The sequence below is a fragment of the Raphanus sativus genome, chromosome 1, assembly GCF_000801105.2.
Source record: "Raphanus sativus cultivar WK10039 chromosome 1, ASM80110v3, whole genome shotgun sequence".
Classification (NCBI taxonomy): Eukaryota; Viridiplantae; Streptophyta; class Magnoliopsida; order Brassicales; family Brassicaceae; genus Raphanus; species Raphanus sativus.
In genome coordinates this window covers 10117499-10132370 of record NC_079511.1, presented here as the reverse complement: position 1 = coordinate 10132370, position 14872 = coordinate 10117499, and the positions used below count along the sequence as shown (strand labels likewise).

The following is a 14872-nucleotide window of genomic DNA, read 5'->3' as shown; positions in this document are numbered from 1 at the left end:
TTTTTCTTCTTATCCTTAGTAAATTAACTAATTTAGTTTTAAACTCCAGATAAACTTTTCTACTGTAAAAATCACAAATTCAGTTCATTTTAACTAGTTTAGTATTTAAATTTTTATAAATTTTAGCTATAAGATATGTCACAAAATCTGATTTTAAATTTGGTTTACTTCAAAATTCGGTATATTCTAAATTTAAAAAAAAAAAGTTTATTCTTTGGACAAAAAGGGTTTCTGAATACAAAAATTTACCGGTAAAATTGTGTATATAGATAAATAAGCTTATTTGTTGTTTATTTACAAATAAAGAAATCTACTTCATGGTATGGTGAGATTGGTTAAATAAACTCTTCCCCGTTAATTACATATTCTATTATTTAAAGGTGGTCGTGGTTGTATTATTTCCTGCTTTAACACCTAAGCTCCTGTCATGTGATTAGTTAATTACTTTTCTTACAAAGCCAAGTGCCATGTGTCCCTAGATATTTTCGGAGGAGCTAGGTTCAGATGCTACGCAGTGTTGCGTACACCTTCGAAATTTCCTCCGTTGATTTCAGTGGTGAGCGAGTCCCACACAAATTCCTCGACAAAGTTTTCGGGCAGCTTGACCCGAAGAGATTCGCGCCGTCTGATGGTGGGTATTTGATTAACGGGGCAGCTTTTTCTGGAGACAGCCCGTTGAGAAAATATCTCAAGAGTTAAATGTGGCCCACACCCTTTTTAGATATTTATCTTCTTCTTCCCACTTGTCTACTCTACCACATAAACAAGTTGAACATAAACCAAGATGATGTGTACCAATCACACAGAAGCAAGAGATATATGGACGTTGATCTTCTTCCTAACGACGACGTGGCGCAACAGGATGCCAGCAATATATTGTAGTGATCTACCATACGATTCGTGGTGTGTGGGGTCCACACTCTGGTGGATGGCTGGCTGGTTGGTGTCTGGAGATGGAACATAACTGTGGGCTTTTCATGGTCATGCTGTATGGTATGGGCTCTAAACCATACGTGGAGACTTGTAACTGGGCTGGAAATAATTTCCATAAAAAACAATCATTTATTTTTAATTATTAAGCACTGTAACTACTTTTAAAGTAATATAATTTCATTTTAAACTCTGAAAATAAATATTATCTTTAATTATAGTAATGAATATAAAAAAGAAAAATAAATAGTGTAATTTTTCTTATATCTCAAATTTATGATTGTTGATATTGATGACTTTTTTTTTTGATATTGATGACTTGCTAGAGACTCTTTGAACATTATGCGTAATTATTTACTTTTCTGCTCTAATAAATAGTTCAATTGTTGATGTAATAGAATCTCGTAAGCATTAACGCACCAAATAAACAAACGAACTTCACATCATTTTCTCCTTCTAATAATTTGTGGAAGCTATAGTTGTTTCAACATATGAAGCACATATATATGTTCTAATGATGTGATATCAGAAGGGATGCTAGATGTACCGAACTAACCTCTAAGATAACTCCACATCCATGTCCTAAATGCCATTGACTATATCTCTCTGTTCTAGCATGTTTATATATCTCCCAGCCGTTTACTTATAACGACTCGGAAAGCAGAGTTGTATGATTGTTGTGATTACCAAACTTGTACACAAATAAATTCATTATTATTGATTATCAGATTGTGTTTTTGTGAAGGTCAATGCAAACTTATTAAGAGTGGCGATACTTTTTTTTCCTTTTGACCACCAAGAGGGGCAATACAAAAAAGCTTTGTTCATTGAACTTGGCTTCAATTTTGGTTTACTATTTACCTTTGTGAAATAAAAATTGTTAATCTAAAGAGTATTCAGGTCTGATAAAGCTAGCATGTCTACTTTTTGTTATTATATCATGTTTAAAACCATATTCTATTTAAAGTGATACTATGGTGGAGAAAACTTTTTACAAAAACTTCAAAAGCTTTTTGAAAAGTCGTAAGCTCTCACACGGTAGACATTTCTTTAGATTTAATTTAAGATATAGTCCAATGAATCGATTCTATTGTGGTTTACTGAACGAGATATTCATTACACCTTACATTGTCAACAGTCTTTTTTATTCGTCTTCAAGTGTTACTCTATTATTATGTTACATACTTTTTCCATCGGAGAACCGTGACGTTAATCAATATAATATAAGAGAATCGAACATTTTTCCAACCGAGGTAGATTTCAAAACGCAACTTCGACTATCGATCTCGATTCACTCATTAGGTTATACTTTAATCTTTTATGCATCTAATTGTTGAATTCACCATTTCTAATCAGATATTACCTTGTTTTACTGTCATTTGGTCATATAATTGAGAGTGGTTTTACATAAAATAGTTTCCTTGCATGTTAGGATCCATTTTTCAATTACAGTTCATCTTTATTTCAACACCAAATAAACGAAAGGATCTTTCTTTTTTTGTGCACAGATGTAGGAATCTAAATTCGATTAAAAATATTACAAACACACGCACAAAATATTCATTCACTACGTTGATATAATGAATTTAAGTTTTTAAAGAAAGAAACAAAGTGGATGGAAGTATGGAACAATCTAGAAACCGAAAGAAATGAGTTTTCAGTAAAAATATGTAAATAAAGTTGAGTGAAGTCAACAAATGATGAGGCAAAGGTCGGCTAGTGAAGCTCCAATGAGAAGGGGATGCCACATTTTGGCCGGTGACACGTATCAAACCCACTCACCTCTCTTCATTATTCAATCATATTTTATAAGTATAGTCAATTTGAAAATTAGAGCACTGATGTTGACTTTTCATAATATATGTCGCATGAATAGAGTGTGTTCATTCACTCATTGCATGTATGTATCATCTCATATTTTAATTAAAAACAAAAATCTGATAAGAAGTCTCAGCAAAACTAATATTATATGCCAGCAAGTGTTTTCCCAATAAACTAAAATGAGTTAGATTCTTGCTCTTGTTCAGAGAATATTCGATCAACATAAACTATTTTAATCAACGTCATATCAAACCATTTGTTATGAAATGAAAATGGTATAACCATTCAGTTTTGCTCATTTCTGATTTTAAAACCATAAATGTTTTAAAAGAAGTTTGTGCGTATATATATATAACTGAAATCAAGCATGTTACGCCTTTCCTCAAGAAAAAAAGAAGAAATCAAGCATATTGACTGCAGAACCACAAATTCCAAGTAGGACACATTCGAATCAATTCATCACAGAAAACACCCGTGTTTGGATTCGCAACATCATGTCACTCAGCTGTTACCATATATGATTGAGTGGCTTCTTGTTGCTGACAATGACTACTAAATGATAAACGACTTAAATTTCATGTAGCGTTAAAGACTCTAAATAAAATTGGACCAACCACAATAAATTAAAAGTTTCAAAAACATAAACTAAGTTTAAAATAAAAATTGCTAAAAGTACTAAAAGAAATACTCTAAAGTTGAACTAGAAAAATAGAGGTGTGGAGATTTCAGTCGGTGGTAGAGAAACCGAGATCATGATCAGGTGCATCAACAGATAGGCTGAGAACATATAAAGCCCTTAGAGAATTTAGACTTGAGTGCCTCTGGCGACTCCATCAGGAGCTAGATCTGCGATTGATCCACATCTCCAACAGCATTCCTGTGACTTTACCCACGTGAAGTGGTCCTGCCTTTCCACAAGTGGGTAAAAGTCACTCTCCAAGCATGCATGTTGGCAACCAAATAAGTAAAAATATAAATGAACATGCCAACCTTTATCAACTCTCTGTAAACGTCTTCTTTAAAAGATATTTAAAGTTAGAGATACGCTTTGAAATATACATTAAATGCAAAAGCAAACGCAAAAGAAAAAAGAGAGAGGGGGCAAACCCGTGTGCGATCAGCTAAGACTAGAGGAAGCTTAGAGAGAAGTAAGCTTAGAGATCGGAAGTAAGGAAACTTTCTCGTGATGTTTGAAGAAGCATCAATTCGCAAAGGCATGACTGGAGGAGGTAAGGTTCCTTGCGAAACACTCAAATCATTCCGTTCCTCCCGCTACCCACACCATTCATATATATATCTCATTCCAGGGCTCAAATTACAGTGCATAAGCTGGCAATATCCATCCAAACCAACTCAGTTTCATGTTTATCTGAAAAAACTATAAACCAAACTCTGTAAGCTTAATTTGTTGTTGTTGGATGTGATGCGGCATGTTAGTAGCACCGCGTCCCGAATCCCATTTGACGACCGGCCTAGGGCTGTCTCTGAAGAGGATAATGCATGATGAAGTTCCCCGGGCCAGAACCTGGACGCATCCCGTGCGTGAACTTAGGCTGAAAACCATATCCAATGGTCTGGGACGGGACCAGGTTTGGTCTGTGATGAGGTGGACCAGGCATTGGTTCACCTGGCGGGTGATGGAACCCCCGTCACTGGAGATGGCACTGACCCTGGTGCTCTATAACCTGTGAAACCAGCGCCTGAAACACACAAAACAGCTTTAACAAACTCCTAGTTTCTTAAATATGTAACTAAAGAGAGTTTAATATAAAAACCTACAAGTGTGCTTGTCTATCTTCTTTGCGCTGCGCAAAATTAAGCTATGTAAAGTGGTTTCTTTCCTATCATCTTCCCTTAAGCTTCATTCAGCTGCATTGTTATAAATATTAGTTTATATCTCAGACAGAAGAACAAAAATCTTTTAACAACTCACGGCTCTTGAAGCTTCTTCAGGATTGTAATAAGCAACGAAACTAAATCCTCTGCTAATGCCTTGTGGATTGACCATAATCTGTACGTATGGTTATGGCACAAACGTAACATCAACAACAAGACATATATCTATGGGCTTTTAGTTGTTACCTTGGAAGAGGTTACTTTTTTTTTTCTCTTTGAATAGGTTACATTACATTATGAGAAACTTAAGGAGATGTTCTCTGAGTTTGGTACTGAAGAGGTTTCAAGTAAAGATTCGCTCCTTGAGATTTCTCAAACCGGGTTTATCCTCTCTTGCTTCAACTTCCTTCTCAGCTCTTGCTCTTGCTCTTTCTCTCTCTCAGACTTCTTCTGCGCCCAGTGCCCTCCCAACGTACAACGCATCATCTAAATTGTGTCGATTGTGTTTCAAAAACAAAAAAGACAGGAAACTTTTTTGTTTGAAAACTTATAGAAACATTTGAGCAGAACTGAATAATTACAAGTCGCTTTTATCTTCACCGTTCGAATCCCATTATTCATTTCGTTTAAATTCATGTATCTAGTAATCACCAATTATTAAAGCATGAATGTGTTCATTTCTCATTGTCAGCTAATTATGCTTTGTCATGTTAAATTTTCATCGACCGAGAAATAGATGACCAACTCTTTTTTTTTTGTTCAAAGATGACCAACTCTTTGCTTTGGACAAAACTAAAGGCTAGCTAGAAAAGCAAAACGATTCGTAGCAAAAGAGCTCACTCCATTCCATAAAAACGATTGCATCGATTCATTTGCATCACCATGCCCCAAGAAAAACGACAACTATTTTATTAAACAGGTTAACGGCAAGGTTTCTATGTATGTCAAATAAAAGGACTGATATACAGAAGAATCATCCACATATTTTGAGGAATACATAAATGCATCATACAGACATGTATTGTGTGGGTGGATAAAGAAATGTTTTTTTTTTTAAATGTGTGGGAAAAAATAAAATCAAGAAGCTTCACATACGCAGAACCGCAGAATAAGTGCGCTCATACATATCTCCAGCCCTGCCATGACCCATGAGAGAGAAGAGAGAGAGTTCACTAACTTAGCCCTTATTTAGTTCTTTGCTTCCTCCAACACAACAAATGTAACAAGAATTATAAGCAGTATGTTGATGAGCTACCTTTTTGAGTATATCTATATATTAATCCCATCTTCTTAGATTTACATTTTCTGGATGAAGAATATAGTTTTTCTTTAGTTGCATATTCGGAGCTTACCGATTGCTGTTTTTCACAAGAACGAGGTATAGCGGGTCAAGAGGAGAGAGACGGAATAGCTGCACAACAATGACTACGCTCGTTCCAAAGCTGAGAAAAAGATACAATAAAATAAACACATGAATGGATCATTCAAGGGTTAAACGTTTTAAAATATATTGTACCTGCCAAGAGATAGTAATAGAGCAACCCAGAGAACTCCAATGATCCAGCTAGATTCTTTGTAGACAACCCAAACCTGAAATATCAAAAAAGATAAATGATAAACGACTTTCTGTACATACGGTGTTATATGATTTCAAGACCAGGAATATGATGAGAGCCTATTAATAACACCATCCAAACCAAAGCACAACTCCAGGGTTCAAGACTGCCTCAAAGAGAACAAGAGATGGTTTAAAATTATTGGGGACTTACTGATAAAACCGCAACATGAATGTAGAAGCTAACCAGTAAAACCACCATCCACCTTAGAAGATAAATAAGCAAATGTTGAAGGACAGAATCACACTTGAGATGATTTCAAAGCACACAGAACAATGAACAAAAGAAAAAATAATAGAGAAAAACTGACGGGTAAAGAAGCTCCATGCGGAAAGGAGAACCATCGGTCAAGCAGGTGTAAACCAAAGCTCCGAGCATGACACAGCCTAAGGCACCAAAGACAAATCTTGCTGAGACGACAAGGGATTTCTTGTCTCTGAGACCCACTCCATCCCTAACAAAATAAAAAACATATTACTTACATTTAATATGAATGACTAAATAGATACTAATGGGAAGTTCAAAAAAGAAACGGGGGAAACACACACAAATTGACATACTTGAAGGAATCACGGAGTAACAAGTGGTACATAGGATCTTCAGAAGCCTCTTGAGGTGTGAGCTTGATAAGTTGCATAAACAGATACACACACGTCGTCAGGCTGCCAAATAAAAATTCGAAAACAAAACAACAAATCATTACAAAATAAAAAAAAAGAAAAATGTTTTCCATGATTGTTATATCCTTCCATGAACCTAAAGTGATAGACTTTATTATGTACCTTCCAAATACGATGAGCAGAATGGCCCATAGAATAGAACCAAACCATGTCGACTCCTTGTACACAATCCAGACCTGATGCGATTCTAAAATTACTCAAACCGTTCAATCAAATTCTAGAAAATTAGAGGAAATTAAAAAACGAACCGCAATAGGAACGATATTGATGTAGAAATCCAAAATCGTCGTAGCGAACCATCTGAACAGACACCAACCAACCAACCAACATGAAAGAGTAAATAAATATATACTATAGAGACAAAGGTGAAAATGAAGAGAATGGAATAAAAATACGGAGTGAAGACATCACGACGGTCTGGTAGGGGAAGGCCATCGGTAATGATGGTGTAGATTAGTGTCGCGAGCATGACGCTGAACATCACCGGTAAAAACACTTTCAGTCCCATCACTAAACTATTCGTCGCCATTTTTTCTCTTTTTCTTTTTTGTTGTTTGTTAAACCACAAACACACGCACAACGAGACGAGACGAGACGATAATTGCAGAGATTTGACGATGAATGATGATCAGAGAGAGAGAGAGAGAGAGAAGAGTCGAGTTTTCAACTGAATTGGAATTCCAAACGGAGCGAAACAAGTGGAATAGGAAGAGCCACGTCCCTCACTGATCCTCTCCGGTTACTGATAACTCACACTAAACCGGATTTTGGTTTAGCTCGGTTCAACCGGAAACTTTAAGTTTATTAATTACTAGATGTTTTCCTGCACCATGTGCAGTAAAAGAATTTTAAAATATTTTTTAAAAGATAAATATAAATTATATTTATTTTTATTAATGTTATAAATTTTCTTTTTTCTTATCAATATTTTAATATAAATTTGATTTAACTGAACATTAAAATTAAAATAAAACTAATTTTGTTTATTTTAAATTATATTTAAGAATGTGCATGTATATATTTAAAATTATAATATTAGGTAGATTTTTCTATCTATTTATTTTAATTAAATATATTAAATAAATATGTAAAATTTCAGAATTGTCAAAAATTAAAATTAAACAATATTTATAAAATCTGTAAATATATATAAGAAACTAATGATTTTACGATTTAATTTGATTTTATGATTTAATTTTATAATTTTCTAAAAATATGTATATATTTTTGAAATATTTTTAATTTAAATGATATTTCAAAATTTGAAATGCCATAATTGAATATATTTATTTTAATGATGATTTATGCGTTATTGCCATATTTTTAAAAGTCCAAAAATATAAATCGATAATAAATATAATATATGAGTTATTACCATATTTTAAAAATTTTATCAAAAATATAAATTAACATTATATATAATTATCCATGTCATATTAATCTATAAGACATGTCATCAATTTTAGTAGCTATGTCACAATTATTAATCTAGGTGTTTTCATGCACCATGTGTACTGATGAATTTTTTAAAAGTTAAATTTTATATTTTAAAATGTAATTTATTAATATTATATATTTTATTATTTTGACTAATAATTAATACAAATATCATTAATTAAGCATAAAATTAAGAGAAAATATTTTTTTTTATTTTAAATTATATTTAAGAATATATATGTATATATATAAAGTTAAAATCTTAGATTAAAAATTATTTATTTCATTTGGTTAAATTATTATATCAACTTGTACAAAATTACTAAAAATCATATAAAATTGTATAGTTATCAAAATTTAAAACTAAATAATATTTATATAATTTGTAGATATCTAAAAGAAACTAATGATATTACGATTTATTTTTTTTAATTCAGAAAATTTAGAAAATTTTAGATAATAAAAATTTTATTATTATAAAAGTAAAATTATATAATATTTCGAAATTCAAAATATCATATTTGAATATATTTATTTTAGTGATGATTTATGAGTTATTACCATATTCTACAAAGTTTACCAAAAATATAAATCAATATTAAATGTAATATATGAGTTATTGCCATATTCTAAAAAGATTTTCAAAAATATATATTAGCATTAAATGTAATTGTCCATGTCATATTTAACCATATGACATGTCATCAATCTTAATAGACACGTCACAATTTTTTTTGTGAAAACGATTGTAGAGAAGACATGTGGCAAATCACTTCTCAAATATAGACTAGGGGATTTCAATGTGATCGGGTGGATAGTAGACAGTAGTAATTAAGGTAACATAAATAAAAGTAAGCTTTCACAGTTGCAGACTTTGCCTACTATTTTGTGATGGACAAGGTGAGTCGTTCACATTGTAACGCGTATGTCTCTAAATATATTAGTATGTTTCCCTTTTGAGCACATCATTCTCTAGCTTTCTTCTCTAACTAACAAGTAACTCACATGACAAGTATCCAAATACACAACTCGAGAAGAAAGCTAAAAAAGCACTAATTAAACTGCTTAGAAAAAAATGTCGAAAGAATCAAAGGACATTAGTTGATTAACATAAACAAGCATACAACATTCTGCACCCTATCTTGCCCATCTGCATTCCAAATCTATTAAGAAAAAATGGAGAATTATAATAAAGAGAGAGAAACAGTATCATGTTGATTCTTTTCTGGAGTATTAAGTCTGTTTCCAGATTGACACATGGTGTAAAAGTATATTATTACAAGAACCAAAAAAATCTAATACTAATGATATGATGATTGATGACACTAAAACAGAACCAAAAAAAAACAAAACAGGTCAATTTTAAAATTAAGGAGGAACAAAATAAGTAAATAAGTTATAACAAAATGTCACCAAGATGAGATGCTTTCTCTAAGATCATCATCATCATCAAAGTACCAAAACTTTTAGTATATATACTAGATTTTGACCCGCCCTTTTAAGGGCGGATATATTTTTTGTTTGAAATTTAATTTTTGATATTTGTTTTTTCTTTCTGATTATATTTGTATATGTTTCTTTAATTATATTTGTGTATAAATTTTAATCAAAATATATTTTATTAAATAATAGCAATTTAAAATTTGATCCGGTAAACGCAAGGCTAAGGCTAGGTTGCGGGTCAAACTCGCCCGCCGACCCGCCAGCCCGCGGATTTTCAATTTTCTTTTGGCTAAAAAATATGACCGGCACAATCCGCAAACAATTAATTTGGTATCCGCTCCGCTTAATTTTATGGTTATCCGCGGGTTATATATATTTTAAAAATTATTATAAAAAATATATTTATAATAAAAACTTATACATGATTTAAATTTTAAATTATTATTTTTAAATTCCTGTATTTTTCAAAAAGTATTTAAAAAGGACGGATATATTTTTTGTTTAATATTTTTAAGAAATATAATTTTTGTAAAATCGAGGCTGTAACCAGCAACAAACAACAAAATATCGTCCATTCAACAAACTGCCACATGTCAGTTCGGACTCTTTTGAAAAAGGTTATGCAACTGTTTATTTGACCAACCAGTTATTATCTGCGTATTCCTAAGAAAATAATAGTCTTTTCCACCAGTTAGTTGTTGGCGTAGTTTTTTCTAAATAAGGTTAAAGGTTAAGTAGTTATATTTATATGGACATATAAGCAATTATATATATCTTTTTTAGTTGGATTCAACTAACATCAATTGGACATGTTCCAAATTTAATAGTATTGATATTTTTTTTTTATTAAAAATTATTTATTAAATATGATTTTCTTAATATATTTGGTTTTAAGATATAATATTTTAATAACCGTTTCGAATATATAAGCATGTTTAATATAGTATGAAATTTCGATTTTCGGGTCGATTCCAAATTGGATTTTTTGAATACAAATATTCTTCACTAATTATTTTAGATAACTAATAAGAAAATATAATATATTGTAATATCTATGAACAAAGTTTTAAAATAATTTCTGAAATGCATATAGCAAAAATGTATAGTTATGCAACTTGATATCCAAAATTTTAAAATAAAATTATATACCCACATACATTAATTCTATTTAATTTCTAAATAACTAAATCTATGTACTAAAAATATTATTTATTAACAAAATGACCCAGAAACAATTTTTATCCATAAATTTAAAATTATTTGAATTGTTCTATATTTGTATTCAAATAGTCCGATATTTAAAGTTGGCATAGTTATATATTTATTTGTAAGCATAGTTCTTAATACTATGAATATAAATGTTATTAATTGTTATTGATATAATATATATAAAAGATGGTATCAGATATGTGGAAGTCAAAGCATATAACAGATGTGTAAGTTATTTTTTTTTCTATTCAAAATAGTGCATCCCTAAATTATAGGAAGTAAATGGGAGGGGAAGTTATAAAATATCACAAACCACGTTATATTACATATGTTAAATATTGGCAGTTAGTTATTTCAAAAAGTAGATTGTAAATAATTGGATCTAACATGTATCAATAGGTCACACTGCAAATTTAATAGTATTGATAAAACCAGAAAAAAATAAAAAAGGATTCAAAATGTAAATTTGCGTCTCTCTAGTTAAAAGAGGTTTCAGAATGCTGCAGACGAAGACGAGCCCTCCTCAATAGCAAATGACTCATCCAAGAATCCTTCAACCTTGGCTCTTTCCACGCAACTCTTAAACTTGTCCCAAGCATCAGGGACATCCAAACACAGATCCTCAACCGCCTCACCCACTCTCTTAAACCCTTTAGTCATCTGATAAATCGTCACCAGCCCCGACTCGAAACACACTCTCAGCAGCTCCCACACCCGCTCCTTCTTCTCCTGCTCCTCTATGATCCTCACCACCGACTTCTTCACCACCTCGTGGTGGAAAAACGGCATCCCTAGCTCCTTCACGCACCTACAAGCCTCCCCCACTTCCCCACCAGATACATACTCATCAAGAAGCACCTGAATCTTCACCTTCACCTCGCTCGCAGTGCACCCGGGGGAGTTCGTCTCCACCACCCCTCCTCCTCCCCAGCAACGCAATATCCTTTCCCCGGAGAGACGCGCTTTCAGCAACGTCTTCGCCGTCTGGATCACCTTCTCCCCCACGCTCGACCACCCTGGCGTCTGGCTCAGCAGCTCGTCAAGATCACGCGGAGCTAACACCTCGTCAACCACGGCTCTGGCTAAGAACATGGCGAGGTCTTCAACGACCACCGGGTTATCCAAAGCAGTGTCATCCGCAGACTCTATCAGCATCGAGAACGCTTTCCTGACGTCTTTGGCAGGGAAGCCAAGAGACGAGACGAGAACACAAGCCATCTCTTTCTCTCTCTTCTTCCTGTCCATCGCTAGAGTTATCAGATACTTCACAAACATCGCACGCAGCTGACTCGAACACGCACCCAGCTCGGTTTCGAGACAATGCACAACCTCCAAAGCGTCACCCGACATGAAATACTCCCGGACAGTCGACTTAACCTTGTCTTTAAACTCACATGCCTTGGAGTTTTCAAGCAGCTTCTCACCCGAATCATCATCGAGCGTCTTCAGAGAAGAAGCACACAACCATCCTTCAGAAGCACCTTTAGAGATAAAACACTGCAACACACTCCTCGCCTCCGGTATATCAAGGGAAAGATCTTCAATCAAATCGATGATTCTGCTAAACCCTTTCGTCACCTGAGTGGAGTTTATGAGCCCGACCTCCGTCGCTTCTCTCAACAGCTCTAACAGCTTCCCCTGCGCCTTACGCCTCTCCATGGCCATGATCAGCGCTCTTTTGACAATCTCGTGATGGAAGAAAGGAACCTTCAACGCTTTGATGCATCTAAACGCTTCCTTCTTGTCTCCACTCATCACATACTCTTTCAACAGCTCGTTGATCCTCCCTTTAACATCCTCCGCCGTCCAGTTATCAGCCCCTCCCCATCTCTTCTCAACGACTTCCGCGTGAAGCGGAGCCGCTAGGTAGCTCTTCTCCGCTTTCCTCAGCACCTCCGCTCCTTTGGAGCCCTCAGGGAGCACCTTCATCTGTTTCTTTAGAAACGCGGGAGGGAGGATGTCGTCGACGATGGCACGTGCCACGAAGACTGCGAGAACGTCGACCGCGTCGGGTATATCTACGGAGAGATCGTCTGCGGAGGTCACCAGCTTGTTGAAACCTCTGTAGAGTTCTTGAGGGTCGATGACGTCGGCGTAGAGGGTGGACAGGAGAAACGCAGCCATTTCTTTCTCCTTGTCGTGCCTGTCCATTGCCATGGAGACCAGCTTCTTGACGAAATAGTAACGGTACTCGGCCATACCGAGCTCTTTTAGCTCGTTGGCGACTGATGCAGCGTCGTTGGTGCTGAAGTATTCCTCGACGATGATCGTGGCTTTTTTCTTGTACTCGCATAGATCTGCGTCGAAGGTTGTTGGATCTGAATGTCCGTTGTTGCCCTGGTTCCACACCAAAAGTTACATATATACATCACTCTAATAGAGTAATACAATGAGACATTTTTATAACGAGAGTATACCTCGATAGGGTCGTAGTTTGGGTCGGTAGAGTCATCATCTAAATCTCCCCAAGTTTCTACATAGTGAGAAAGTTTTTAAAACCATAAGTTAAAAGTAGATCAATATTTAAGACGAAGGGTATATATATATATACCATTTGAGGGGAGATCAGAATGTCTATGACTCTTTAACAGTTCCTCCGCCGTGTTGGCCTGTGGCAATGGCGAAGGAGAAGAAGAAGATATATTCAATTGAGAAATGGAGAGTGGATCCGTTTTTGAGTCTACAAGTTGTTGTTGCTGCTTTTTGGACTCCATTGAATCCCTCCAATTCCTCAACTTTTGGATTGTCTAACAATTAGTTTTGCATTCTCCTGCCTGACTAACATAATAAGAACGAGTCATATCAGTACCAAACACGTTGACTAATTAATGTAACCGCATGAAAGCCTAAAAACTTTTGCTATATGATTGGCAAAATATAAAGCGACGAAGAGCAGATAAAAACTCTAGGATTAAATTGAATCAGTTCAAGTAAAAGTTCTCCAATATATCAAAAACAATCAAACACCTATCTAATGGTTAATCAATCTATGCCAAGTAACAGCACCAACGTATGTAACAAGAAAAAGGAGAAGATTTGCAAAATAGACACCGATGATGGATTTAGATCAAAACATCGTTCATCGATCCATCATCACAGCGATGGCCATCGATACATTCCAATCTCATTAAACGTGAAAAAAAAACATAAATCTGAATTGAATCAATTAAATAAAGGAAGAAAACAGAGAGAGATGGTGGATAAGAGATAATAAAGCGTACTCGAGAGGAAAAGGTGAAAGACTTGGCCGGAGTGACACAGAACGCCGGCGATCAAAGCAGGCGTCTCTGTCTTCTTTTATTTTTATTTTTTATGTTTCTCCTTCCTTAACACGGTTGTGGCTTTTATGTAACCGAAATCTTTTATTTTATTTTATTTACCTTTTTAGGATTTTTATTTACTTTTTCTTCCCCCATGGAATAAGGCCTTCCTTAAGTAACAGAAAGCCCCCTTTGGTCTTTGCCTTTTGTCCGTAATTTGCTTATGTCTGAACCACTACGATCTCGACATTTGTTACCCCTTTTCCCCCAACCACGTCCCGCTCGAGTCATTCACGCTCCTTCACTCTCTTTTTTTTAATATTCTTTTTAGTTTAACCCAGAAAATAATTGTGACCGATGTATCTAGGTTCATGGCTTAGCACGATCACATATTCATGTTTTTGTAGATATTTTTGATTTATTTTGTATGTTATACGTATCTAATTTTTCAATTTTTTTTTATTAAAAAAATTACGAATATAAAAAATAATAATTTACAGATATTTTATGAATATTTAAAGATATCTCATATGTTTTGATAAATACAAATAATCTTAAAATTTAATACAAATTTATTTTTAAAATATTTTCTGCATGATATTTAAAATAAAAATTAAAAAATAGTAAATCTACATATTTT

General features: G+C 34.1%; 2 protein-coding genes and 2 long non-coding RNA genes across 8 annotated transcripts; 1 reads left to right on the top strand and 3 right to left on the bottom strand.

The window, feature by feature from the left end:
• The first annotated feature begins 2429 nt into the window (after positions 1-2429).
• On the top strand, positions 2430-4615 carry LOC108806346 (uncharacterized). Its single transcript, XR_008945835.1, has 2 exons — positions 2430-3980; positions 4059-4615. It is a non-coding gene; the product is annotated as an uncharacterized LOC108806346 (long non-coding RNA).
• LOC130512330 (uncharacterized) lies at positions 4313-4848 on the bottom strand. The gene is made up of 3 exons (XR_008945836.1): positions 4685-4848; positions 4531-4620; positions 4313-4451 (listed from the first exon to the last, which is right to left on the bottom strand). It is a non-coding gene; the product is annotated as an uncharacterized LOC130512330 (long non-coding RNA).
• Positions 4849-5482: 634 nt separating this feature from the next.
• On the bottom strand, positions 5483-7556 carry LOC108806300 (uncharacterized). 4 transcript variants are annotated; one of them, XM_018578393.2, is made up of 9 exons: positions 7279-7556; positions 7132-7183; positions 6986-7059; positions 6764-6865; positions 6514-6657; positions 6357-6408; positions 6104-6177; positions 5940-6029; positions 5483-5790 (listed from the first exon to the last, which is right to left on the bottom strand). In XM_018578393.2, the coding sequence occupies exons 1-9, from the start codon at positions 7410-7412 to the stop codon at positions 5772-5774; spliced, it is 741 nt and encodes a 246-aa protein (XP_018433895.2). In that variant the 5' UTR covers positions 7413-7556; the 3' UTR covers positions 5483-5771. The 4 variants fall into 4 exon arrangements, with proteins under 4 accessions (XP_018433895.2, XP_018433887.2, XP_018433903.2 ...); XM_018578385.2 differs by having other exon boundaries at positions 5483-5786; XM_018578401.2 differs by having other exon boundaries at positions 5483-5781.
• A 3719-nt stretch (positions 7557-11275) lies between these two features.
• On the bottom strand, positions 11276-14350 carry LOC108806287 (MA3 DOMAIN-CONTAINING TRANSLATION REGULATORY FACTOR 2). Of its 2 annotated transcripts, none has more exons than XM_018578356.2 (4): positions 14194-14350; positions 13524-13750; positions 13390-13445; positions 11276-13309 (listed from the first exon to the last, which is right to left on the bottom strand). In XM_018578356.2, exons 2-4 carry the CDS (start codon positions 13684-13686, stop codon positions 11465-11467), a joined length of 2064 nt encoding a protein of 687 aa, XP_018433858.2. In that variant the 5' UTR covers positions 13687-13750; positions 14194-14350; the 3' UTR covers positions 11276-11464. The 2 variants fall into 2 exon arrangements, with proteins under 2 accessions (XP_018433858.2, XP_018433867.2); XM_018578365.2 differs by having other exon boundaries at positions 13524-13746; positions 14194-14347.
• Between the last annotated feature and the right edge of the window lie 522 nt (positions 14351-14872).

Bases quoted from the DNA above. Each gene is read 5' to 3' on its own strand.
- LOC108806300 (XM_018578376.2), bottom strand. From the start codon at position 7,412: ATGGCGACGAATAGTTTAGTGATGGGACTGAAAGTGTTTTTACCGGTG. The intron at 7,060-7,131 runs GTTCGTTTTTTA...GAATCGCATCAG, and splicing joins TCAATATCGTTCCTATTGCG to GTCTGGATTGTGTACAAGGA. The intron at 6,409-6,513 runs GTCAGTTTTTCT...TTATCTTCTAAG, and splicing joins CGCATGGAGCTTCTTTACCC to GTGGATGGTGGTTTTACTGG.
- LOC108806287 (XM_018578356.2), bottom strand. From the start codon at position 13,686: ATGGAGTCCAAAAAGCAGCAACAACAACTTGTAGACTCAAAAACGGAT. The intron at 13,446-13,523 runs GTATATATATAT...CTCACTATGTAG, and splicing joins TTCTGATCTCCCCTCAAATG to AAACTTGGGGAGATTTAGAT. The intron at 13,310-13,389 runs GTATACTCTCGT...GTGTGGAACCAG, and splicing joins CAAACTACGACCCTATCGAG to GGCAACAACGGACATTCAGA.